Source organism: Trichosurus vulpecula, chromosome 7 (genome assembly GCF_011100635.1).
Source record: "Trichosurus vulpecula isolate mTriVul1 chromosome 7, mTriVul1.pri, whole genome shotgun sequence".
In the NCBI taxonomy this organism is placed as follows: domain Eukaryota; kingdom Metazoa; phylum Chordata; class Mammalia; order Diprotodontia; family Phalangeridae; genus Trichosurus; species Trichosurus vulpecula.
The window spans coordinates 242,239,285-242,266,676 of record NC_050579.1 but is presented as its reverse complement, the minus strand read 5'-3'; the positions used below and the strand labels follow the sequence as shown (position 1 = coordinate 242,266,676).

The 27,392-nt window shown below is 42.6% G+C and overlaps 1 protein-coding gene across 1 annotated transcript; it reads right to left on the bottom strand.

The window, feature by feature from the left end:
• PRPH2 (peripherin 2) lies at positions 1-27,392 on the bottom strand. The gene is made up of 3 exons (XM_036768882.1): positions 26,812-27,392; positions 1,553-1,799; positions 1-213 (listed from the first exon to the last, which is right to left on the bottom strand). The coding sequence occupies exons 1-3, from the start codon at positions 27,390-27,392 to the stop codon at positions 1-3; spliced, it is 1,041 nt and encodes a 346-aa protein (XP_036624777.1).

Here is a 27,392-nt window from a genome sequence, read left to right as displayed (position 1 = left end):
TCAGCTGGCTGTTGGGGCCTGGCCACCTTCACCACCCTCTGCTTCCACCTGGCTGCCTTTGCCAAGTTTTTTCAAACTCTCCAGGATGGATTTCCAGGTCTCCGATACACTCTTCTCCAGCAGCCAGCCTTCACTTTCGCACTCAGCGTCCTCAGGATTGGCCACGCTTTCCAGGGCTGTATGTAGGTAGCGCAGTCCAACCGTGATAGTCACCTGGGAAGGGGAGGAAGAGAAAATTCAGAGAACAAAGAATAACACATAGGGTAGTACTCGAGGGAGACCAAGGTCTAGGTTTGTTAGGTTTCTCGTATCTCCAGAATCAGAATTTCCAAAGGGGTTGTGGCCTCTCCCCTCGAATCTTTCAGAATGGCAAATGCCCTGGGATGGTGCAAATGTCTTCCTGATTGGTCATAGGGAGCTAAATTCAGTGACTTAGTGAAGTCTTTCCCTAATCCTTCTAAGCATCCCTGCTTAAAACCACCTCATCCAAGGAGTCTTCCTTGTTTGAGCCCACCCTACTCACCTATTGTTCTCCTGCTGGTTCACAGATTAATTTCCTGCTTGTGCTTTCCTGGTTATGTTCCCTACTCTATGCAATAGGCATAGTTTGGCTTGGTTTTTAAGTATGTGGAAGTAACCAAAAAAAAAAAAAACCCACCAAAACGTGACTATTCTTCTCCCTCTTGTTTCAATTTCATAAACTGGATTTTTAAAAGAGGCATATCTCATTTTGAGCAACAGACATGTTCATTAATTTGAAATGCACGTGGGGAGCTCCTAATAAAAAACGGGAGGAGCCCTGTTCCTTTGTAATACTAGCCATTTCCCCCATAAGTTCTCTGTTGTGGTGTTGGGGTTTTTTGGTTTGGTTTGGTTTGGTTTTTTTAAAAGCAAGTTTTAGTTCAGCATACAGAGCACTGGACTTGCAGTCAGAAAGAACTTATTTCAAATCCAGCCTCATACGCTTCCTATGTCTGTGACCCTGGGCAAATTACTTAACCTCTGTTTGTCTCAGTTTCCTCATTTGTAAAAAAAAAAAAAATAGGGATAATAGTACCTGCTTCTGAGGATTGTGAAGATTAAATGAGATAATATTAGTAGAGTGCTTTTCAAGCCCTAAAGGGCTATACAAACACAAGCTCTTTTATGTTAGACTGGCTTAAAGCAGGACACACCTAAGTTAGCATTTCTGTCATCACAGTGTCATGGGGCTGGTGCCATCCTGATCTATTATTTTCTTTTTGGAGGGGGGAAGGTGGGGCAATTGGGGTTAAGTGACTTTGCCCAAGGTCACACAGCTAGTAAGTGTCAAGTGTCTGAGGCTGGATTTGAACTCAGGTCCTCCCGACTCCAGGGCTGATGCTCTATCTAGCTGCCCCCATCCTGATCTATCATGAGGCCAGGGCTACGGTATGGCAAGACCCCTAAGTAAAACAGTCAGCCCTTTAAAACCCAAAGGGTGATAGGACCTTCCCCGCCTGCCCCCCACCACAGGTTCCTCGCCGACCATACCTTCCACCTAGCCCTAAGAGCCAACAGGCCAAATCTGTACCTCAAAGAGCCAGACGAGGAGCACGATGGCACCCATGGTGTTCATCATACTGCTGTAGTAATGGAGCAGGGCCTCCCGGCAGCCCCGGACCCACAAGTTGAGTTCCTCAGTCTGGTAGTCGTAGCTGTAGTGCGCAGAGTTGTTGGTGAGCTGGGTCTGTATGCAGGGCCGTGGAGAATTGGGGTTGCAGCAGCTGAAGGGGACGCCGTCCACCAAGTAGCGGCCATCCACATTGCTCTTAATGCGACTGCGAGGGAAGCAGACAGGGATAGCGGTGTGAGTCGGTGATCCTCGAGGTCGCTGGTTGCCTGGGGCTCAGATGGAGGTTGGCTATGGGGTGGGGTGGTGGGTGGGGGTGGATAAAGGGCAGGACCTAGACTCAGAGTTCAAGTACTGCTTTAGACACTTACTCTCTGTGTGACCCTGGACAAGCCACTTAACCACTTTCTGCCTCAGTTTCCTCATCTGTAAAACTACGGTAATATTGTTCAGTATTGTTCTGTGGATCTAATGAGATCACTCTAAAGGACTTTGCAAACCTTAAAGATCTATATAAACACAATTTATTACAAATTATTACTATCTCTAGAGGTCAAGGTCTACCATCCCTCTACCTTGGAGAGGCTTCACAGCAGGGAATTCAAGAAGACAGAGCATCCTCTGCCTGACTTTCCAGGCTCTCCACAATCCAACACCAACCTCCCTTTTCAATGTCACCTCTCATAGATCTCCCATTGCTCCAGTAAGACTGGTCTCACTTCCACTCCAATGCACCTCGTTGTTCATTCCCAGCACCACACCTGACACACCTTGATCCATGCCGTCCCTCCTCTTCAAGTTCTACCCATCATTCAAAGCCCACTTCAAGCGTCACCTCCTCCATGGAGCCCCTATCCTTCACCTCTCTAAACTATTGACTCCAAAGAGATCAAAGGAAAAAGGAAAAAGCACCCATATGCCTAAAAATACAGCAGCTACTTTTGTGATAGAAAACTAAGGGGATCCCTGCTAATTGGGGAATGGTTGATCAAATCATATGAATATGATGGAATATTATTGTACAATAGGAAATTATAGGGGGAATAGTTTCAGAGAAATCTAGGAAGACCTCTCTGAACTAAGGCAGAATGAAGTAAATAGAACAAACAACTTTGAAAGCCTCAAAAATTCTGATCAATGACCATGATGACCAACCATGGTCCAGAGAGGACCAAAAATGAAGTAGGCCACCCACCTCCTGACAGAGCCAAGTAATGGACTCGGGGCAGGATGAGGTCTTTTTGGACATGGCCAGCTGGGAATTGGTTTTGCATGTATGTATGTGTGTATGCATGTATATGTATACATACATATATACATGTGCGTATGTATATTTATTACAAAAATTGGAGGGGTCCCAATGGTGGAGGGAAGGATGAAAAGAAAAAAAAATTTGCTCATAAAAATTTTTCATCTAAAATATAAATTTCCATTGAGCTGATAATAAAGACCATACATTTTTTAGCACTAGTTAGCTTCTAAACATTTCACGTGTGTGAGTTAGTCTTCTTCCAAACTAAACTGTAAAGTCTTTGAGGGTAGAAACTGTCTTCTTTTCTCATTGTCTCTCACAGACTGGGTATGCAGTAGGTGTTAAATAAATATATATTGGCCTGATTTCCCCAATTCTTTAGCTTCAAAGAATGAGTGGGGAGGGCCATCAATGGGGACTGAGCTTAAGCCCAGCCAGAGCACTTCAGAGAAAAGTAAAAAGTGATAGGAACAAATTCCCATATAAATATAAACATCGGGGAAACAGATTTCCTAAAAGTTTTTTTCTTGAGCCCAACCCTCCACTAATCAACATATATTAAGCACTTACTCTATATAGAGTGCTCTGCTGGGGACCAGTCTATACAAGCAAATTCCTTGACTTACACTTACAGTGTAAGAGAGGAATAAGACCCAAATATAGATAACCATAACAATAGTAATGGCCAGCAATGGAGAGATACATGGCAAGTACAAGGAGGCTGCAGCATGTATCCACTGAGGACAAATGCTCAAAAATGTAGCATAAAAAACTTTTTGGATCTGCAATGTCATTAACATGGGGAATTCCAAAGGAGGAAACTCCCTGTACCAATGCATACTAATTAGTACCTACTGGGGCTACTGAGAGGTAGGTAACTTGCCCAAGATCAGAGAGCCAGTGTGGGGCAAAAGCTCATCTTGACCAGGTCTTCCTAAGGCCATTGCTTATTGTCTAAGTCAAGACCTCTTCAACTCAGTCCCATGAACTTGATTTTGAGAATATTTTGTTAACTGTATTTCAATATTATTGGTTTTCTTTTGTAATCTAATGATTTTTATGTTATGCATTTAACAAGTCCTTTGTGAAGGGATCTATAGGAAGGGGTCCACGGTGCAGAAAAAGTAAAGAACCCTCCCACTAAGCCAAGACACCTCTCAGTATAAAGGGTATCTTCAAGTAAAGTTCTGATTGGAGGACATGGGCTGGGCACAGTTGCTGCTGGGGGCAAGGGAGGCTTGTGGATCGCTTGAGCTCAGGAGTTCAGAGCTGGAGTAGGGCTAACACTCATCATGTACTTGTACTAAGTCTAGTACCAACATGGTAAGCCCATAGGAGTGGAAAGCACCAGTCTACCAAAGGAGAGGCAAACTGCCCAGGTTGGAAACAGAGCCTGGAAAAGCTTCCCTGCCAATCAGTAATGGGGTCAGGCCAACAAGTGACCACATATTCTAGCCTGGGCAAAATAGGGAGGGCCAGTCTCTCCCCTACCAAAAAACGGAAGGACATGGCCTAGTCATGTTGTAAAAGTAAAGGATGACCAGTGGGTGGTCTAAGTATTCTACTGGTCTCCACATAAAGGACCTAGAGAAGAGGATCCAGTTGGTTGGGTACCATTTTCTGCATAAAGCCTTCTCTGCTTCCTGCCCCAACTGCTATTGTCCCGCTTCCCAAACTATCTTCTGTTTAACTAGGCAGCTAGATAGCACAATGGAGAGAGTGCTGAACCTGAAGTCAGTAAGCCCTGAGTTCAAATGCAGCTTCGGACCCTCACTTAGCTGCATGACCCTGAGCAAGCCATTTCACTGCTCTCTGCCTCAGTTTCCTCATCTGTAAAATGGAGATGATAACATCTGCCTGTCAGGGTTGCTGTGAAGATAAAATTAAATATTTGTAAAGTGCTATGAAATGCTAGCTATTATTATTATTATTAACTACTTCACGTATATATGCAGATAAGCTTTATATTTATGCTGTATATATTTTTATGCATACTTGACATCTCCCCCATTAGAATGCAAGATCATTGGGAGTAGGGATTTTTTCATTTTCTGTCCTTGCATCCCCATTGCCTAGCACAGTGCCTGGCATGCAGTAAGTGCTTAATAATTGCTGTTTGATTGGTTGGGAGGGATTCTCTGTGAATGCTCTACCAGAGAACAACACTGAGGCTCTCTCTCTTCCCCTGAGCCTTTACCACACTGTGAAGAGGTGAAAAGTATGCCCATGGGCCCCAGTGCTCTGACAAAACAGTGTCTCCCCAAAATGAGAAGAACTGAACCAGAAGTAGAATGGTAGGGGAGGAAGAACACTGATCTGGAGTTAGAAGACCTAGGTTCAAATCCTGTCTCTGATACTTGATCTCCAACAAGTCAATTTCCTTATACGTAAAAATGAGGGATTTCTAAAGTACTGTCTTCTAGCTCTGACATCCTGTGATTCTAGAGGGTTCAGAGAGGCAGCATCTCCTGAGATATGCAATGGTTTTATTGTGGTGAGGTTCAAAAAAACCCCACAATCTCAGAACTGGTGACCAAGACACGGGCTTTACCTAGTCTATGGTATATGTGAGGGATGTGGGACAAAAGAAACATTTTCCAATATGTGGGAAATTCAAGGATATAAAAGCTGACAATTGCACATGCAGTGGAAAGAGGAGACCCGGGTTCTAATCTTGGTTCTGTTATTAGTTAGCTATGTGACCTTGACCAAGTCCCTTGACTCCTCAGGGCCTTGTAAAACAGAGATGATAGGGGCAGCTAGGTGGCACAATAAGTAGTACAGTACCGGCCCTGGAGTCAGGAGGACCTGAGTTCAAATCCAGCCTCCAGACACACGTTCTAGCTGTGTGACCTTGGGCAAGTCACTTAACCCCAATTGCCCTGCCTTCTCCCCTCCAAAAAAACCCCCAAAACCAGAGATGATGGCATTGCCTCACATTTAAATAACACTTCACCCTTCCTAAAGGATTTACTCAGATACTAACTTATGTGAGATGCAGAATAGCATGATACAGTACGGAATCTGAAATCTGGAAGGCCTGATGTCCAGTCTTGTGGTAGATTCTTACTAACTGTAACAACACTGGCCTTTTAACTTAACCTCTCCGTGTCACATCATCCTCATCTGTGAAATGGGGAACAGTAGCATCTACCTTGTAGGGCTGCTGTGAGGGTCCAATAAGGTAATGTATACAGTGCACTTTGCAACCTTAGAGTGCTTGATAGATGCGAGCTGCCGTTTGTGTTGTCCTTAAAACAGCTCTGAGGGAGACAGAATTCATGAACTCTGAGTGCAGATTGAAGCATATTTTTTTCACTTAAAGAAATAAAAAAAGAGGGGCAGCTGGGTGGCGCAGTGAGTAGAGCAGGAGGACCTGAGTTCAAATCCAGCCTCAGATACTTCACATACTAGCTGTGTGACCTTGGGCAAGTCACTTAACCCCAATTGCCCTGACTTCCCCCCTGCAAAAAAAAAAAGAAATAAAAAAGAAGACGTGACAAAGAAGCAAAAAAATTAATAAATAAAGGCTCTGAGGTAGGTTGGCATGATAAGGATTGATAAACTCATTTTCCAGGTAAGGAAACTATGTCCCAGAGGGGCCTATTAATTCCTATGAGGACACAAGTCAGTAACAGATCCAGATTTATCATCCACCTCCTGCCCAATCCATCCAATTCTTATCTGGGTCTTGATGTGGAAGACTAAGGAGTGCGGATAATCTAAATGAATGAATAAATAAGGCTTCCTTCTAGCCCAAAGTCGTTCTTTTTCGCCTAGGGTAGGATTAGGTTGTTTATTTCTCTTTTTCTCCCCCTCTTCCTGCCCCCCCCAAAAAAACCCCATAACCTGTTACTGCACAGAAACCTGGCCACCAGCTTGAGACCCAGTGACTATGTCTTCAATGGCCTATGCAAAGTCTTTAATGTGCTCTTCTCTGTCCTTGGTGCTGAAAAGATTTTGCTGTTGATAAATCATGTCTGACCCTTCGTGATCCCACTTGGGGTTTTCTTGGCAAAGATACTGGAGCGGGTTGCCATTTCCTTCTCCAGTTCATTGTACAGATGAGGAAAGTGAGGCAAACAGGGTTAAATGATTTGCCCAGAATCACACAACTAGTGAGGGTCTGAGGCTGGATTTGAACTCAGGAAGAGGAGGCTTCCAGATTTCAGGCCTGGCACTCTATCCACTGCACCACCTAGCTGCTCTTGCTGAAAAAATACGTAGACTGAAATGCTACAAAATCAAATGAACAGAACCAAGAAAAGGATTTATACAATAGCAGCAATTTAAAAACAAGCAACTTTGAAAGACCTAAGAATTCCAAACAAACAATTTCAGGGAACCCATGATCAAATATGCAACTTGACAAAAAGGTGATGGAATCAGGGTTCAGAATAAGACATCTCGGACAATGTGGGAATGTGTTTTGCTTGACTATGCATATTTATTACTTGTTTATTTTCAATGGGGGAGAGGAAAGGAGAGAAAGTTGATTTCTATTCATTAAAAAACTAAAATTTATTTTTTAAAGCTGCAGTAGCCTGAGCACCTGCCCAGAAAACTATACTTGTGACTTGAGGGCTGGTGTAGGTGGAAGCTACACTACTGACCCTACAGCCCTAAGCTCCGCACTGTGCTTGAAGATATGTGGGACACAAGCAAGAATGAGCTATAGTCAGTTTGAACCAACTGGGGAGCTGATATTTCAAGTTTCTATGTGAGCATTTACTACCTCTGAAATTGTCGAACACTACACATCAGGGGCTTTGTGTCGTTTTGTTGATTGTCTGGACTTCAAGTGAGAAACTCTAAGGGTCTTTTCCTCCCAGATTGATTCTTTTGTGAAGGCAAAGTAGGCCACTTTTGCCTCAGTTCTTACCTAGCCTTTAACTACTGAATGAGTGTTGTCTTGGACATATAGAGACCTGAGAAAGACCTTAGCTTCAAAAGGTCTCCCACTGCATCCGGGGCCATCGCCAGTTGTCCTGACCTGTCTTGCCACTGGACTGGAGTAAGTGAGGCCGATCACTTTGCACAGCCCTGCCTCACGTAAATCCAATTTCATTTGCAATCAAGTCATCAACCTCCTGCTGTCATTGGTCCTCTTCAAGAACGAAGAACGAACAAGACTTCGAGTGAAAAAGAAGACATCAATAATACAGGGGTGTTTTAAGAGAACTGGTTGTTAAACATTCACCAGCACACCCCTGTATACAAGTAAAACATATCTGGATAGTTTCATGTAGTTCTAGAGAACATGCTATGTTAAGGGCATTGACAAACCAGGGTAGGCCTAGAGAAGGATGAACTGGATGAGGAAAGGCCTCAAGACCATGCCAAACAATGACTGGCTGAAAGAACTGAGACTATTTAGCCTACAGAGGAGAAGAATTAGCAGGGAATGGTGTTGGTTTTCCAGGCATTTAAGGAGCAGTGTGTGAAAGAGGGAGCAGGCTTGATGCCAGAGGTCTGTGAAAAGAACAAAGGGGTAGCAGTTGCAGAGAGAAAGATTCAGGCTCAATACAAGGATATGCTTCCTAACAATTACCATCAGCCAAAAGTGGATTGGGCCATGTTGTGTGGTAGTGAGCTACCAGTGGATGTCTTCAAGCAGATGCTGAATGACCATTTGTTGGGGGTATTAGAGAGGAGATTCCTACCTAGATAGAGATTGAACTTGACGGGCTCTGAGGTCCCTTGCAACACTGAGGTCCTACAATTCCGTGATAGAAACCCCAACCCCCGTCCTCAAGCTTACCCTGTTGCTCAGGAAACTATTGGAGAACAACATAATTAAGAGGGAACAGTGTTCCAAAAGACTCATGATGAAAATGCTACCCACATCCAGAGAAAGAACTATGGAGTCTGAATCCAGATCAAAAGATATGATTTTTTCTTTTTTTACTGTTGTTTTTCTTTCTTGTGGTTTGTTCTGATTCTTTTCCACAACATGACCAAGGTGGAAATATGTTTCAGATTGCATGCCATCTGGGGGCGGGGGGGGCGGGGAGGGAGAGGGAAAAATTTGGAACTCAAAATCTTATCCATATGAACGTTGAAAACTAAAAATAAATTTTTAAAAGAGGGAACAGTGTGATGGGAGATAAGGGAAGCATCAGTTCGAATTATAACAGTCATGGAGGAGGCCAGGCTTGAACTGGACCTTGAAGGGAAAGGAAAATTTGTATTTGCAGAGAGAAAGGGAAAAAGGAAAAAAGGAGGACCATTACCAAGGTCTCTTCTGCAATGAGCTTTGAATATCGATGATATATTTCCCTGTGGCCTACATAAGGAACAAAACTAGGATACTTGGGGGTTGGAGAGAGGGTACTTTAGGCCTAATCACCTGGACAGCCGTCCTTGGAACTGTTCTCCCTCTCCCCTTGCCCCCTAGACCAGCAATGACATTGCTTTCCCACCACTTTCTGCCTTCCCTCAGTAACAGACCTGGCTGACCACAAATGAAGTCTCAGCTCCCTGACTTTCCTAGAGCTGAGGGATGTTACCTGGGGGCATGCATCTCTCGAACCCTCTGCTATTAACAAAGTAACAAACACCCTGGCTTGTCAGATTACCCAGTTCTCTGTGTGCTCCGGTTGCAGGATCCTAGAATATTAGAACTGGAAGGTTTCTTAGAGATCGCCTGGCCCAATCCCATCCTTTGTTCAGGTAAGGAAACTGAGGCAAAGGAGGGGACGTGATCTCAAAGAGTCCTAGAATCTCAGCTGTCATCTAGTAGAGCCTAGGGCAAAACAGGCACCCCACCTCCCCAGCATTCCTGACAGTGATCCTCTAGTGAGGATCCCACCACTGAAGTAGAGTTACTTCCTATGAGGTTCCTGCTTACGTCAAGCCAGGCTTCTTCACAAATCAGGGACTGTTTGCATTTTTGTCTTTGTAGACCCAGTACCTGGCACGGAGTAGGCATTTAATGGCTGTTGTGAACCAGTCAATAAACATTTATTAAATGCCTACTCCGTGCCAGGCACTGGGCTAAGGGCTAGGGATCCAAAGAAAGGAGCTAATGGTCTAATGAGGTCTAACGAGGTTAATTGATTGGAATGTTGCATATATTTTCAGATACAATTAATGAGTGAGTTGGCTTTGCTGACCTGCTTTTTTTTCTCTTTTTTTGTCTTTTGTTACAAGGGAAAGGAACATACTCAGGAAATTGACTAATCTAAATTAGCCTCTTTGCAACTTTCAACTGTTGCTCCTAATTCTGTCCTCTGGAAGCAAGTAGGAAAACAAATCTGAACTTCCACTTGACCCCTCAAATACTTCGAGATGTTCCTTCTTGTTCCGCCCGAGGCAGCTAGGCAGTGCAATCGATATACCCCTGGATTTGGAGTGAGAAAGATGAATTCAAATCCCCTCTCAGACTGTCCCTTAGCTATGTGACCCTGGCCAAGTCATTTAACTCCTCTCATCCTAGTTTCCTTATCTGTAAACTGGGGATGATAATAGCAACTACCTCACAAGGCTGATGTGAGGATCAACTGAGATGTACATTTTGCAAACCTTAAAGTGCTATGTTTTAGAAGCACCTAGGCTGTAAAGTAGATAGAGCTGGCCCTGGAATCAGGAAGAGAAGACCTAAATTCAAATCCAGACGGACACATGCTAGTTGTGTGACCCTGGCCAAACCACGTCACTTCTCTCTGCCTCAGTTTCCTCATCTGTAAAATGGGATGATAAAAATAGCCCCCACCTCCCAGGGTTGTGAGGATTGAATGAGATGATATTTATAAAGTGCTTTGCACACCTTAAAACACTATATAAATGTTAACTATTATTATCATTATCATCGCTATCCTGAATCATTTCCCTTTCAGACTAGGCAACCCCAGCTCCTCCATATGACTGGCTTCTGGTCCCCTCACTACCTTCATTATCTTCCTCTGGACATGTTCTAGTTCGTCAATGACCTTCCTAAAATTTCACCTTCACTGAACCTAGAACTCCCAATGTGTGACCATGACATAGTAGAGCCCAGCTGTCTCCCTCCTTGTTCTGGACACTACAATCCTATAAATGCAATGAAACAGCAAGAGAGTTTCCTCCATATTTTTTCACTTATTTTTCTTGCTTTTTTTCAACAAGGCTAGTATGGATATACATACATATTTGCATAATATACACATATTTGTATAATTGATGTCATATTCCTTGCCTTCTCAATGAGTAGGGCAGGGGCTAAAGGAAGAGAGAGAATTTGGAACTCCGAATCTTTTACAATGAATGTCAAAAATAAATGGCATTTTTTAAAGAGAGAGCTTCCTCCTTACCCTACATCCTACTTGGGTTTGATTGATATGTATCATGTATATCAGCTATTGAATATCCTGGCATTTTGGTGAATATGTGGCATAATGGAGAGTAAGCTGGACTTCAAGCTAAGGAAGAAACTGGATTCAAATACGCTTGTGACCCTTACTAGCTGTGTGACCATAGGCAAGTTACTTAGCCTCTCTGGGTCTTAGGACATTCCTCAAGACTTAGTTACTAGGGCTGCTCTGTGTTGGCATAGGGAGTGTATACACACACACACACACACACACACACACACACACACACATCACAGCTCCTTGCCTTCTTAACCACCCTCTACAACCTATTTGAATACTAAAGAAACCTTTCTTTGAACTAACTCTCTCTCTCTCTTCCTCTCTCTCTCTCCTATCTCTCTCTGTCTCTCTCTCCTCTCTCTCTGTCTCTGTCTCTCTCCGCCTTTCTCCTCTTCTCTCTCCCTCTCTCTCTCTCTCTCTCTCTCTCTCTGTCTCTCTCTCTCCTCTCTGTCTCTGTCTCTGTCTCTGTGTCTCTCCTCTCTCTCTGTTTCTGTCTCTCTCCCCCTTTCTCCTCTCTCTCTCTCTCTCTCTCTCTCTCTCTCTCTCTCTCTCTCTCTCTCTCTCTCTCTCTCTCTCCTCCTTCCTTTCAAGTGAAAACACAAATCAGATGTAAAATCCTAAAGAAGTATTACTTGAACACCAGAAATGTAAAGTACAAACCAGAAATTATTTCATATATGTAGGAGCCTACTTTCCTGTCAGTTTGGTTAATTGAGAACTGATTTCATATAAGGTGGAACCTACTTTCACTCTAATGCAGTCACGAAAACAAGTTCACATGAACATAATCCCAAACACGGAAATATAGAATCATAGAAGAGCTAGAAGCTAGAAGAGACATTACAGCTTATCTCATTCAATTCTCTCCTCCCCACCACTTAAGAAACAAAGAAACTGAGGTCTAGATTGCCGTACTGATACACCCAAAGTCTACAGCAAGTTATTAGTGGTTGAGTTCTAGCTCTGACCCTACTGGACAAGAGATATAGATAGATAGATAGATAGATAGATAGATAGATAATAGAGAGATAGATAAGGGATATATATATATGTTCTGCATGTACTTATATACATATATATTGTCTCCCCTGATAGAATGTGAACTCCTTGAGAGCAGGGACTATTTCATTTTTGCCTTTGTAGCCCCACCAATCAGTACAGTGCCTAGCCTGTAAAGTGTACAGTAGCTGCCTAATACCTACTTACTGTACCTGCCTTCTCAATGCCTCTTCCAGACTGTGCCCTCAGGACAGCTGCCCCACTTATCCTCCCTTACTTGCACTATCGATCTCCATCTCATCACCACTGTGTGCCATTCACTGATGCATCAGCTTTTATACAACTGTCACTGGCTAAACCTACTCCCATTCCCATTTGTCTTCTGATTTGGTCTACAGATCAGAGCTCACAGGGTCTGGCTTTCCTTACCCACACCCCACTGTATATACATCTGAGGATCAATTAAAACACTTTGAAAATGTTGAAATGCTATAGAAATGTTAGCTGTTATTATTAAGGTCCTTTTGGTTATTTTAGTAGATCCAAGGTTCAATGTAAGTTGACAGAGTAACCAAGAAAGTAATGTAATCTTAGCAGCAAGCGCAGCTTCCAGAAATAAAGAGGTGACTGTGTTTGTGTTCTCATCTCTCATTTGGGGGGCTATGTTCAGTTCTAGGCACCACAATTCAAAAATCAAATTGAAAAACTGGAGAATGTCCAGAGAAGGGCAACCAGGAAGATGAAGGGCCTTGAGTACATGAAATATAAGAACTGGCTGAAGGAAATGGGATATTTAGTGTGGACAAGTAGATACTCAAGGGAGAAGTGGGAGCAGTGAGCAGCCATCAGGAAAAAGTAAATTGGACTTGTTCCATTTGGCCCCAGAGTCAAGAACCAGGACCAAATTGGAAATTGCAAAGAAGTGAATTTAGGCTTCATATCAAGAAAAAACTTCCTAACAATTTAAGCTTTCCCAAAGTGGAATGGACGACTTTGGGAGGTGATAGTTCCACCTCCCTGGAGGTTTTCAAACAGAGGCTGGATGACTGTTTGTTGGGTGTGTTTTAGTGGGGATTCCTCTCAAGTATGGGTAGGACTGGGTGGCCCTTCCAACTCTAAAATTCTATGATGTCTCCTTACCCTTCAGTCTGACTCTCTGATCCCCAGAAGATTGAGAACTCCCTGAGGGTAAGGACCATCTGTGTCTGCCCCCAGCAGACAATCCCCATTCATTCACTATACATTTAACAGACATTTTCAAAGTATCTGTCATTAAATGTCCTACACAGATGAAAAACAACAGTGGAGGAAAAAAACAATATTTATTAAGCATCTACTATGTTCCAGGAACTGTGCTGAGGGCTTTGCAAATATTTTCTCATTTGATCCCCACAACAACCCTGGGAGGAAAGTAGTACTATGATCCTGTTTTACTATTGAGGAAACTGAGGCAGACAGTGGTTAAGTGACTCACCCAGGGACACACAGCTAGTAAGTATCTGGAGCTAGATTTGAATTCAGGTCTTCCTGACTCCAGGACCAACTCTTCTCCATTAAACCACTCAGCTTTCAGACAAATAAGGAGAGGTACAAAAAATAAGGATGATATAATTCTAGGGCCTTCTTTCTTTTAATTATTTCCTATTGAACATGTGTATAGCTTGTTTATCCATATTTGTTTGCTTATTATCTCACCTGTTAGATTGTAAGCTCCTAGAAGGCAGAACAAGTTGGGGAATTCATGTCAATACAATTCAACAAATATTCATTAAGCCCCTTCTATGCACCAGGCAACTAGGTACCTTGTGCTAGGCAACAGGTAATCTAGTCAAGAGGCCTTTCCTGATTTGCCCAATTGCCAGTGCAATCTGCCTCCCCAACCCCCTACCCCTGGCTATCTTTTTATAGAGAGCCTGTATTTAGCTGTGAATATGGCATAGTAGAACGTAAGTTCCTTATTGCCAAGGACTCTTGTTTTTGTATTTGTATCCCTAAAGCCTGGAACATAGAAGGCACTTAATAAATGTTTATTGAGTGGTTGGAATAAAGCTGGTCAGAGAGACTGGAGCCCGGCAGTGGATGACCTTAAATGCCAGACTAAGCATTTGACCCTACAGGAAATGGAGAGCTGCAGAAGTTTTTTGAGCAGGTAAATTCTATGAGACATTTCCAAGGACAGGGATTGTTTCTGTTTTATCAAAATGAGAGCTCCCAAAGGGGAGGTCAGAAAGCCTCTCTTCCCAAAATTAGACACAGAATTGTCAACGGACAAGGTCTGTATCATCTCTTTTCTGCATCCACCTTCGTGTCAAGCACAGGATTTTGTAGATGAAAACAGGTTGGGGAGAGAGGAGGTCTGTGGTTTCCCAGGCTTCTCCAAGTTCCAGCATTGGTCCCCTTTCCTGGGGCCTCCCATTTTCCTGAATCAGCCCATCCTGAAGCCTCACCTTGTTTACCTGGGGTTTTGCCCTTGTTCCAATTCTGGATTAAGAGGCAGCTCATGCTCTTAAGCCAAAGCCAGGCCAAGGAGATCTCAAGTCCTAGGTCACTGAGGCATCTATTTATAACCTAGAGTATTTCCTAAGCTCCAATGATTTCCCCCTCAATCTCTTATAAATCCCACTTTTGTGAGTGACTTCAGGTATGGACTAGTTTCATTGTGGTTTTTGTAACTTGAATGCCTCTACAATGACTGGCACACAGTAGGTATTTAATAAATACTTGGACTATTGTGTATATTTTCAAACACAATTGGTGCATTGGTTGGTCTTGCTGACCTACTTTTTTCCCCTCTTTTTTATTCTTTATTATAAAAGATGGGGTGGGAGGAATAAGAAAGAATTATTTTTGGAATTGAAGGGGATGTGTCAAAGAAAAGAATCCATTTTTAATATAAAGGCGGGGAGAATGTGAGGTCTTCCTCAGTGTTGTGAGGTGTGTGAGACTTGTGGTCTTAACAAGGCCTGATAGAGAGGTCATACATAGCTGAATGAAAGATTTCCCTCAGGCAGAAAAAAACATGCCTTAATGAGAATTCATTCAACCTTTCCTGCCAGGAATTAGATTTTGCCTGGATAAGCACTATGATTTAGTACACAGCTTTCCCTGTACACAATTTTCTCTCTCTTACCTCCTTTGCACAGGCTATCCTCCATGCCTGGAACCCACTTCCTCTTTACCTATGCCTTATAGAATCCCTTCCATAGTCAACCAAGTGCTACCTCCTACACAAGGTTTATTGCAGTACCCCCAGTTGCTAGTAGCCCCCAATTACTTTGTATCAAATTGACATCTGTTCTGTGTTTGTTGATCTGTGTACACGTTGTGTCTCTCCCCTCTGAAAGAATATAAGCTCCTTGAGGTCAAGGATTAGTTTTGTCTTTGCATCTCTAGCTCAGTGTCTAACCTGTAGTAGGGCCTTGATAAATGCTTCTTGGATGAATAAATGAGTAGATGTATGTTGATAGGTATTTATTTATTGAGAACCTATTGGATATAAAGTCCTAAATAGAGCATCACAAAGGTACATACAGAAGAGGGAAGAACTATGATCTTCCTAGTTGGGGAGTCTCAGTCTGATAATTATATGCATAATCTTTGCCCTCAGGGAGCATCCAGTCTGACTGGAGAGACATAGTATTGAGAACAGCTATAAAAGTACCTGTCAATGAATATAAAACCAAACCAAAAATCAAAAAGTGCTCTTTTTTCATTGGAAATTGAGGGGATGCCCATTATTGGGGAATGGCTGAATAGGTATGGTATATGATTGCGATGGAATACTAATAAGAAATGACAAAAAAAGATGGTTTCAGAAAAGTCTGGGAAGATTTCTACAAACTGATACAAAGTCAGGTGAACAGAACCAGGAGAACATTGTACATAGTGACAATAATATTGAAACAATGATCTACTGTGAAAGAGTCGACTCCTCTGATCAATACGATGACCCAAGTCAATTCCAAAGGACTCATGATGAAAAATATTATCAATATCCAGACAGAGAACTGATAAACTCTGAGTGAAGATCAAAGCATAATTTTTTACTTTTTAAAATTTTCTTGCTCTTTTTTGCAACATGGCTAATACAGAAATACGTTTTGCACAACTTCTTCACATGTATAATTTATATCATATTGCTTGCCTTTTCTATGAGTAGAGAAGGAGTAGGAGGGAGAAAGAGAATTTAGAACTCAAATTATTAAAAACTAATGTTAAAAATAAATAAATAAAAGATATTTTAAAATATTTTTTAACCTCATCACTCCAGGTATTTAAGTTCTCCAAGTCATTTTCATCATGTTGCAATGATCGTGTTCGTCCCTGGGCACTATACATCCGATCAAAGCATAAGCAATGGCAATAAAATATGTATACATCATTTTACAGTTTACAAATATCACATCCATTAACTCTTGATCCTGCCCACAGCAACCTTGTGATGGGTGGGTAAGGTAAGGACTAAAGATCAGAGAGGTTGATTGACTTGCTTCAAGTCACACAGTCAGTGAAAGAGCTGGAACTTGAGCCCAAGTTTCTTTGGTCTCATTCTAGTGTTTTCTTCACTAACTCCCACTGCCTCCCTAACTGGGATGTTCACATAGATTTGTTCATCAATTTAACCAGTTGATCTGTTTGGGCCTCAGATAGATGAAGCACATAAAATGCAAGGGTCACTGGTGAGAGTGAGATGGGGTAGGGGAGGGAGGAGCCTGACACAGAACAAGCCAAAGGGTCAAGGGACAGGTAGGCATAGGGTGATGGGGTCCCCAAGATATATACCTGGATGGCAGAAGAGATGGCATTGAAGAAAACATCACCCACCTTTCTTTGCCTGCATATATATATAACATATATGTATATGTACATATACATATATATACACACATACACAAAGTGTGCACACTCACAAACACTGTTCGGGGTTGGGGGGAGATATGTGCCATGACAGAGCTCACAGTTTGCTAGATCTTGGTTTTTCTAAGTAATGACAAGTCTCAATAGTCTATGGTCACGTGAAATGGGAACCACATCAAAGGCTGTTTATCCTTTCTCTAACCAAGAACTACTCACAAGTAATGAAATAGATTAGGGCCCTTCTATGAATGATTTGAAAGACGCTTGACTTGACAGAAGTCATGGGTTCTAGTCCTGGCTCCTCCACTAAGGAGTTACATAAACTTGGGCAAGTCACTTCGATAGTCTCTGTTCCTTCACTTGGAAAATGAAGGAATTAGACTCAATGATCTCTTTAAGGTCCTTTTATAAAAAAAAAAGTTCAGCTTATTTTATTGTTGGTTTCACATTTTCTCCCTCTCATCTCCCTCTCCCCTACTGAATGAGAAGGCAATAAAAACAAAACCCATTACAAGCAAGCATAGTCATGAAAAACAAATTCCTGTATTAGCCAGATCAAAAATAAATGGAAAGGAAAGAAAAGAAGAGGAGAGAGGAGAAAGGAAAGGAAAGAGAAAAGAAAGGAAGGAAAAAGAAAAAAAGATGCTTCAATCTGTACTCTAAGGCCATCACCTCAATCTGGAGGCGGGTAGCACGTTTCATCATGAGTCCTCTGGAACTGTATTGATCAAAGTCACTAAGTCTTTTAAAGTCTTTACAATGTTGCTGCTATTGTATAAATTGTTCTGGTTCTGCTCACTTCATTTTGTATCTGTTCATATAAATCTTCCCAGGTTTTTAAAAACCTTTTTTAACCCTAACATTCTATGATTAGAGGGTCCTCAACCACTCGAAAACCTCTACGTTGATAGCCATCTCTCTGTCCTTCTCCCCATCACATTCTTACCTGGATCTTTGAAACCATCCCAACTGGGTCTCTCAAGTGTGTATGACCGGTTAGTGTCGCTTGTTAGAACATGGTGCCACATAGGTCCAAGTCATGAGCTTAGTCCCTTCCCCTCCACCATTTGATAGCATTCCCAACAGGGAGAGAAACCACCAGGAACCAGAACCACTCCTTCCTCCACTTCTCACAGAAAGACTCAGATTCTAACCATCTTGATCCTACAAAGTCTAAGAAACATAAGGATCATGACTTTCTTTGGTTTTGTAACCTCTTCCATGCCCAGCCCAGCACTGTGGACATAGTAGGTCTTGTTCCTGCTTAAAAAGTGACTGATGTTTCTATAGAACTTTAAGGTTTACAAGGTACTCTTCTCACTACAACCCAGTGAGGTGGGTAATAAGATTCATAAAGCGCTTTACAAATATTATATCATTTGATCCTCACAACAACCCTGAGAGGTAGGAGCTGTTATTATCACTCCCATTTTACAGAGGAGGAAAGGGAAGCAAACAGAAGTTAAGTGACTTATCCAGGGTTTCACAGTCAGTGTCTGAGGCTGGATTTGAACTTGTGACTCTAGGCCCAGCACTTTATCTATCACGCCACCTAGCTGCCTCACTAGTAGTACAAATGTAATAAATGCTATTTACAGATAAGGAAACTGAGTTTCAGGGAGTTTGAGGATAATAATTTAAGGATAATGGCTCTATAGCTAGAAGGGAACAAAAGTGGAACACTCAAAAGGATCACAGATTCCGAGCTGGAAGGGACTTTAGAGGCCATCTGGTCCAATCCCTTCATTATCCAGATGTGGAAAATGAAGCCCAGAGAATTTAAGGGATTGGTCCAAGGTTATGGCAGATCATAAGCAGAAGATTCAGATTTCATTCCAGGTCCCACTTTCACTGCCTCATGAAATGGCTTACCCAAATCCATACAGCCAAGAAGAGTCAAAGCCACTAGCAAGTCATGGCATCACCTTCCTGATGCCATGCTCCTCTTCAAGAACAAAGGACAAACAATAACCAAAACCCAAGTTCCCCATCTTGGGTCCAGTTACTCTCTCTGCTGCATCATGCTGGCTATTTGTGGAAGGAAAGCAGAGGAACGGAGGCAGGATAAAGACAATGGTACCTAAGAAGGTAAGAAGTTAGAACTTAAACTGTCATGGTGGAAGGACATCTACATTGGAAGCCAGAGGACCAGGGCTCGAATTCCAGCTTTGCTATTTACAACCTCTATGACCTATGGCCATATAACTTCCTTGGGGCCTCAGTTTCCTCACAGGTAAAATGATGGGGCTGGGCTAGATGGCCTCGAAGGTCCCCTCCAGCTCTAAACCTGTAATTTTCTGAGAGTTTCACTTTTGTCTTTGTATTCCCGGTGTCTAGTAGTTTCCGGCCCATGGTAGGCCCTTAATAAGTTCTTGTTGATTGATTGATGGTCATCCCATCTACTCTGACTCTGATGGAAGAATCAAAATAGTCTGAAAAAAGCCTGATTACACATGAGTATATCATGGGCCTCCACTAAAGTCCTCCCCCAATGCCTTCTAAAGACACAACAAGCATAGCAGACTGTAATGTGGACTTGGAATCAGGAAGACCTGGGTTCAAATTCCACCTCTGACACTTACCGGCTTTGTGATACTAGACAAGTCACTTAACCTCTCTAAGCCTCAGTTTGTATCTGTGTCTGTAAAATAAGGGGCTTGTACCAGAAGGTCCCTTCCAGCTCTAAACCTGTGATTTTTTGAGAGTTTCACTTTTGTCTTTGTATTCCCGGTGTCTAGTAGTTCCTGGCCCATGGTAGGCCCTTAATAAATTCTTGTTGATTGATTAATGGTCATCCCATCTACTCTGACTCTGACAGAAGAATCAAAATAGTCTGAAAAAAGCCTGATTACACATAAATATACCATGGGCCTCCACTAAAGTCTTCCCCCAATGCCTTCTAAAGACTCAACAAGCAAGCACAGTAGACTGTAATGTGGACTTGGAATCAGGAAGATCTGGGTTCAAATCCCACTTCTGACACTTACCGGCTCTGTGATACTAGACAAGGCACTTAACCTCTCTGAGCCTCAGTTTGTTTCTGTGTCTGTAAAATTAGGGGCTTGTACCAGAAGGTCCCTTCCAGCTCTAAACCTATGATCCCAGGACCCTCCATTCTCGAAGTCTGTGCCAGGAGACTACTAGCCCTGGAAAGACTTCGAGGAAAGATCCAGGGATGAACTGTGTTTGAAGTCTGAAGACCAACATAAATATCATTGATGCATTATAATGAAATCTCACCACAATATCGCGAAACCCCATTGTGATACCATGCTCGTAACGTTCTTATGGAACTCACTGCCCCTGGCAAGGTTGTTTTACCTAACCTTGTTTTTGGGGAACCAAGAAATCACATTTGGTATGTGTAAAGCATGGATAGGCTCATCATCACAAGGGTGATCACCAGGAAGTGACCTTTTTGGGGCTCCAGATACTCCTGAAGACTGTCTACCAGAGTGTGGAGGGAGTGGTTATAATCTGCCCATCTGGATAGTGGAGGGAGTCCCCACACAGAACCAATCACAGATACCTTGAGGATTAAATAGATCATGGATGCTCCTGTTCTCTGGGACACTGCTCATCCTCCATTATTTAGAGACTTTTTCCTCACAGTGGTTTCTTCACATCCATATGGCCTTAGGACCATATCACTGCTTGGGAGCTTTTTCTCCAAACAAGGAAAATGGCAAGAAATGGAGGAAAAAACCTCAACAGCAGCCCAACTTAATCTAGGCCACTAGCTTCAGTATGAATTTGGTAGGGAAGGAATTAGTTTGGGTTTGGTTTTTTTTGTCCAGACCTGTGCAGGGAACTCCTGGGGAGAAACTCCTTCCGCCAATGCAAATCAATCAATAGGTATTTATTAAGTGCCTACTATGTGTTAGGGTTTGGGCCAGGTGCCAGAAACACAAAGATAAAAAGTATCTCTGCCCTCAAGGATCTTACATTCTATCATGGGTGAGATCTTACGCATAAATAATAAGAAATAAGGGACTGAACTTGTGATTTATAAGCAGCTAGCTGGTGCAACGGATAGAGAACACTGGGTCTAGGGTCAGGAAGACACGAGTTCAAATTCAACCTCAGACACTTACCAGTTGTGTGACTTTGAGCAAGTCACTTGACCTCTGTCTGCCTCATCTGTAAAACGGGGGTCATAACAGCCCCTCCCTCCCAGGATTGTCATGGGGACCAGATGAGATAACAATTGTAAAGTGCATTACCACAGTGGTAGTGTACGATGAGCATTATATAAATGTCAGCTACTACTATGTCGCTGGTGTCATGAGCCTTTCACCATGCACATCAGCATTTTCTCTGAAACTTGATCTTACAGACTAGCTTAGCATACCAAGGCTCACACAGTGTGGGTCAGAGGCAGGACTCCCCAGGCTCTCTCTCCACTATCCCTACAACCCCTCTTGGTGCTTCTAAATGCATCAGAAGAGTGAGATCATACTACTAATAACAGTAAAATTTAGCAGCATTTAGATAATCCTTTCAGTTTAAAAAGTGCTTTATAAATATTGTCTTATTGGATAATATAACCCTCAAATAAAATTGCTCTCAAAATGGTATCCTCAAATGCCATGGTATCCACAAAAACATGATTTTTAAGGATTATTTTAAAAGAGGACTCAACACAGTGGTGTATTATAATTATTTGTGCCCTACTAGACTATAACCTCCCTGAGAGTGGGAGCTCAGTCTTATTCATCTTTATAATTTCCTAAAAGGATACTACTGGGTGTGGAAAGGGTTGTGTATATAATAGGCACTTAATTTTTTAAAATGGAAAACAAAGTGCAAACCAGATTTTGTGAAGCTGACCTTATTTGCCTCTAATTCAACACTGCTGTAACGAGTCCACTAAACACCCACTGATAGGTTTGTGCAGAGCAGAAACTAGGACAAAGAGGCTGGGCTTTCTTCCAGGGTGCTGACAGTCTGAGGGGGGCATATATTCCCCGCAGCAATCCTACAGCCTACCATCCTCATGCTTAATGGTCAGTCTCTCAAGATCCCTGACCTGTGCAACCATCAACCACCTCCTTGCCTAGCCCCAAGCTGCTACCTCAAGGGTCCTACCAGCTTGGTATACTTTTCCTAGGTACGTGCCTTACCAGAGACACATACCCTCCCCACCTGCCACCTGCCACAACCTCTTGGAGGATTGGAGTTAGTGGGATGCTCTAGGTAAGCAGGCCAGGCCTGTAGTCAGGCTACCCCATTTCTCAGAATTACTGTATCTAACCTTGATGGATCTGAGGACCTGCACCACACCTTTCATAGGAGATCATAAGGATCATAGCTCTTGAGTTGGAAGGGACCTCAGAGGCCCACCAATCCAAACCTTCATTTTACATGGCATGAGGAAAGTGACTTGCCCAAGGTCAAATGAGTAGTAAAAATGAGAGATAAGATCAGGTGTTGGGACATTCCACCCAAGGTGAGATCCAGAGGCCTTTCCACATTCCAAGTGTGCTTTCCATGGCCTGTTTCCATCCTGCTCCCTTAACCCTTAGTCTTCCCATCTATGATCTCCTAGGGTGTTTTCCCATGAGGGCCTGTTTGGGATAACTATCTCCCCATCGTGACCATATCAGAGAGTCTTTCTCCCTGGGGTCTCAGGGATCTCCCCATGTATTCCCAGCCCTCCTCTACTGAATTTACCCCATGCTCTAAAATTCCTAGTCACTTCTTTGTTGCCACAAGTCCATTGGGGGTTAAGAGGTCAAGTATCACCCTCTTTAAGAACACAGAGCAGAAACAGGCATAATATTACCCTGATATCGTTTTTACAGAAACATCATTAATACATTCTAATGGAATCCTGACATTTTGTCATGAACCCATTGTGACATAAACACAGTTCTTGTGGAACTTGCTGTCCCCTCCAAGGTTATCTCATATAAACTTGTGTTTCTTCAGAACAGAGAAAACACATTTGGTGGCATAATGCCTCAATTGTTATGGCACTTAGAAACACAAATAGAGAGCAGCATGGCTTGTAGAAGTGGGTGGTCAGAGAGACAGTGAGAGACAGAGAGAGGGAGGGCGGAGACAAAGAGAGACAGAGACAGAGAAACAGAAAGAAATGAAGCAATCTTTTTTTCAAACCTGCAATTTTATCAGCATAGGGATCTCCTGGTGAGGAAATCCCCCTCTGCCAACTGTTCTACATCAGAGAATTCTACAGAGCTGATCCGAGCACCGAGAGTTTTGAGAGATTTGTCTAGAGTCATACAAGCAGTATGGATCAGAGACTTTCACCCAGGCCTTCCCGGCTCCGAGGCTGGCTCTTTCTCCATGACATACTCATAACTAAGCATAGAATAAAGCAATTTATACACAGTGAACAGTCAGCCTACAGCCCAATTTTGCCTGAAGTGTCCAGCTCCTCAGGGCAAAATTAAGGGTAGGAGAAAGCCCTACTTTGCTCCTTCTGACAATGGAGTTTAGGGATTATCTGGAGAGAAGGTAAATCCAAGTGCTGGGTTTTTTTCGGATTAGTTTGGAGTTGGCTACATGTGGATTCTCACAGGACAAAACTACCACCTGGCTGCTGCTTCTCCTGCCCAAGAAGACCTGGGTTTCAGACTTGCCTCTGGCCTGTGTTGTTTATGTGGCTCTGGGCAAATAGCTTAACATGTCATTGGCCCTGGTTGATTCTTTAAAATTATAAATTTCAGTTAAGGTGCTGATCTTCATAAATGGAGGGAGTTTTTTCTCTGAAAGGAAGATCATTATGCTGGTGAAATCACAGACCCAAACAAAAATCATTACTATAACCGTTAAACACAACTTAGAAAATATAAAATCTATGACAGCTACATAAAACATGTTACTTACAATAAATATATAATAGTTATGTAATAGATAACATATGTAAAGCACTTCGTAAAACTTAAAGCTTGTTTGGCCTCACACCATGCTAGGAGAGTGGGAGGGATGTTTAAATGATACTAACTGTAACTGTACACACACACTCACACACACACACACACACACACACACACACACACACACACTGCCCCCATATATGAAGGACAGAAAGGCTTATGGTCCCCTCCTCCAACAGGGATTTACATCTCTAATCTCCACGCAAGGAGAAAACAAAATCCTCCAGCAATAACCTTCAGTCTGAATTTCTTTCAGTTTCAGGTGTAGTTAGTTAGGCACGCGCCCTGGGGTTCGATGATGTTCAGCCTTATAGCCTACTAGGAAGACACTTTAGGGATGATCTACACCAAACCTCTCATTTTTCAGAAGGGGAACCTGAGGACCAGAGAGGGGAAGGGACTTGGAATTCTAACATGTTTAAAGGTGGAAAAGCTCATAGAGATGTCTAAGCCAAACCTTTCATTTCAGGTGGCTGGATTTGGAGACAAGAAGACCTAGGTTCAAATCCTGCCTCAGACACTCATTCATTATGTGATTCTGGGGGACTCGATTCTCTCTAAGCCTCAATTTCTTCATTTGTAAAATGAGGATAATAATAGCACCTACATCACAGGGTTGTTGTGAGGAACAAATGAAATAAAGGACACAAAGTGCTTTGCAAACCTTAAATCACCATATCAAAGTTAGCTATTATTAGCTAATCTAGTTCATAGATTTAGAGCCAAGGAGATCATCCAGCTCAGAGACTCTTAATCTGGGGTATATGGTTAGATTTTATGGATAGATTTTAGAGGGTCTGTGATTGTGGATGGGGGGATTACATCTTTATTTCAATATTATTGGTTGCCTTTGTAATCCTATTTATTTTATTTTATGAACTTAAAACCATTATTCTGAGAAGGTCCATAGGCTTCACAAGACTGCCAAAACAGTCCAAGAGACAAAAAAGACAAAAAAGGTGAAGAACCCCTGATGCAATCCAACTCCCTAATTTTAAAAATGAGGAAACTGAGACCCACAAAAGTTAACTGACTTGCCCAAGTTCACACAGTTAGTGGTGGAGCTGGGGTGCCAACCCCATAACTCCAAATCCATTGTAATTGTTTTTACCCTACTGAGCTAGAAACCATCTGGGCCCAGGGTCATAAAACACTGATGAGTCTCAGACATAGTTCTGGGTAACATAAAAATGTGATGGTGGGAAGGAGCAAGGCTTGCCACTGGGACCCAGATATCCTCCACTGAGACAATGCCTTAGTGTGGCACTGCCTACCTCTCTCCAGGGTATATGGCTCATTAGTTCATCATATGATGTTGGAATGTCTGTAAGGTTGCCTCAGATTCATAGAGTAAGCCTTTTATCATAGTTATCTACTGCACCACTAGCTCTGAGACAATCCTCTGGTCACTATGGGCTCTTGATAAAAGGGGGACCAGCGGGCAGGTAGCTCAGTGTTACCACAGCTCAGTGTCTGCTTTTATAATGTCAACTTTGTGTATTAAACAAAGACAGGTCTCCAGCTCTCTCAAGTGCAAGAAAGGGAGGTCTATCTCGTTTCCTTTTATGTCCATCCCAGGGTCCTCCCTCTGAATCTCTTTTGAAATGACCTTCAGAGTTAGCTTATGAGCCACACAAGAAAATCAGTGGGGACCTAAACTGCCATTCCCCTGGATGCATCATTCATCCTATTCACTAGATTGGCTTTGAATATTCTTTTGATATTAATTTGAACCTAGCAACCAAAGGTATGGGTGGTCAGTGGGCATTTGTTCAGAAAAAGGACAGGAAGACACTTGACACAGAAGGATATTTTGTTTTACTATGATTACTGCATCAGAAAAGCAATGTGGTGAAATGGACTGGCCATGGAGCCAGTAAGATCTAAGTTCAAATCTGGCCTCCAATAAATATTGTTTATGTGACCCTGGGCAAGGCGATGAACCTCTGAATTCACCAGGCAACTCCCTAAAATCATAAATTACTGCCAAGTTGCTGGTCTGCTGTAGTAGAAGGAATTTCCATTCTAGGAGTTCCACTGGTGAAATCACAGATCGAGCAGTTGATCAACATTTACTAAGTGCCTACTAGGTACCAGGTGCTTTTGCTAAACCAAACAAAAAATATTATTATTATAATTGTTAATGTCAAGTTAGAAAATATAAAATTAATAATTCATGATTTCATATTTATATCAGTCAGTAAACATTTATTAAGCACCTGCTATGTGCCAGTCACTGTGCTAAGCATATACCTATATTTATATATCACTTAAAAGTTGGACAAGTGCTTTCCTTGTGAGGTGAGGTCCTTTAAACAACCCATATGTAAAATGAAGATCGACATTCTTCCTTCCTTAAAAAGATTATCCTTTTTTTTTTGTTCAAAGACAAAAATAGAAACATTTAAGGTCTTATTTTGTTACTATAATTTAAGAACAATGGGCTTCCTTGGGGTGAGATATTCTGTGGCAGAATCTTGGAAAATAATGGGGAAAAAGAAAAGAAAATATTTGAGTTTGGCCGGGATGGCATTTCTAGATAAAACATGCAGGGCCAAATCAGTCTGGTCTGATGGCTATTGATCAGTGAGTTGGGAAGGCAAATCATTTCTCAGAAGATCTCATCTGGAAATGAACAGTTCCCTCCCAATCTGATGAAGTAGATCCAGACACTCAGGTTTTCCTCCCTAAGGATCTCTAACCCAGTCATAGGTAAGGGCACCCTGACTGCCTCCCTTCCTCATCCACATGGGTATGCAAGTACACACACACACACACACACACACATGCACACGCACACACACACGCACATAAGCATATACATACACACAAAACAAGAAACCCCATGCCACTACTCACTCTTTAACTTCTTTGGAGGCAAAGTCCAGATATCGGTTGCTGATCCATTGGACTTCAAACCAGTCCCGGAAGCCATTGTTTCCACAGCACCTGAACTCAATCTGTAGCATGTCAATAGTCTTCTTCATGAAGCACCGACCTGGGGTGTCCGTGTCCCTATAGTACTTCATGCCATTCTTGAGCCCATGGGCCAGGGTACTCTCCAGGGAGCCCCTCATCAGGAAGCAGAAAAGAGAAACCAAGAAGAGGAGGATGTTGAACAGAACACAGATGATCAAGAAGGGCTTCAACCATGTCTTCCATTTGGAGTATTTTGCAGGGTCTAGAGCATCATAACAGATCTTTCCCCCAAGAGCATTGAAGATGCAAGCCAGCACCCCTACCCCAACCAGGAAGTTGGGCACAAAATGGCTCTCCGAGTTGTTCATTACCTCACTTCTCTTCTTGAGCTCAATCTTGAGGAATATTCCCAGGCTGAAGAGAATGATTCCAGTCAGCACTGAAAGCCAGTTCATAAGCCAGAGCCCCTGGGCTAATTTGACCCTCTTCTTCTGGTCGAATTTGACTTTCATCAGTGCCAT

Bases quoted from the DNA above. Each gene is read 5' to 3' on its own strand.
- PRPH2 (XM_036768882.1), bottom strand. From the start codon at position 27,392: ATGGCACTGATGAAAGTCAAATTCGACCAGAAGAAGAGGGTCAAATTA. The intron at 1,800-26,811 runs GTGAGTAGTGGC...CTTCCCTCGCAG, and splicing joins GCCTCCAAAGAAGTTAAAGA to TCGCATTAAGAGCAATGTGG. The intron at 214-1,552 runs GTACAGATTTGG...TCCCCTTCCCAG, and splicing joins TCCTCGTCTGGCTCTTTGAG to GTGACTATCACGGTTGGACT.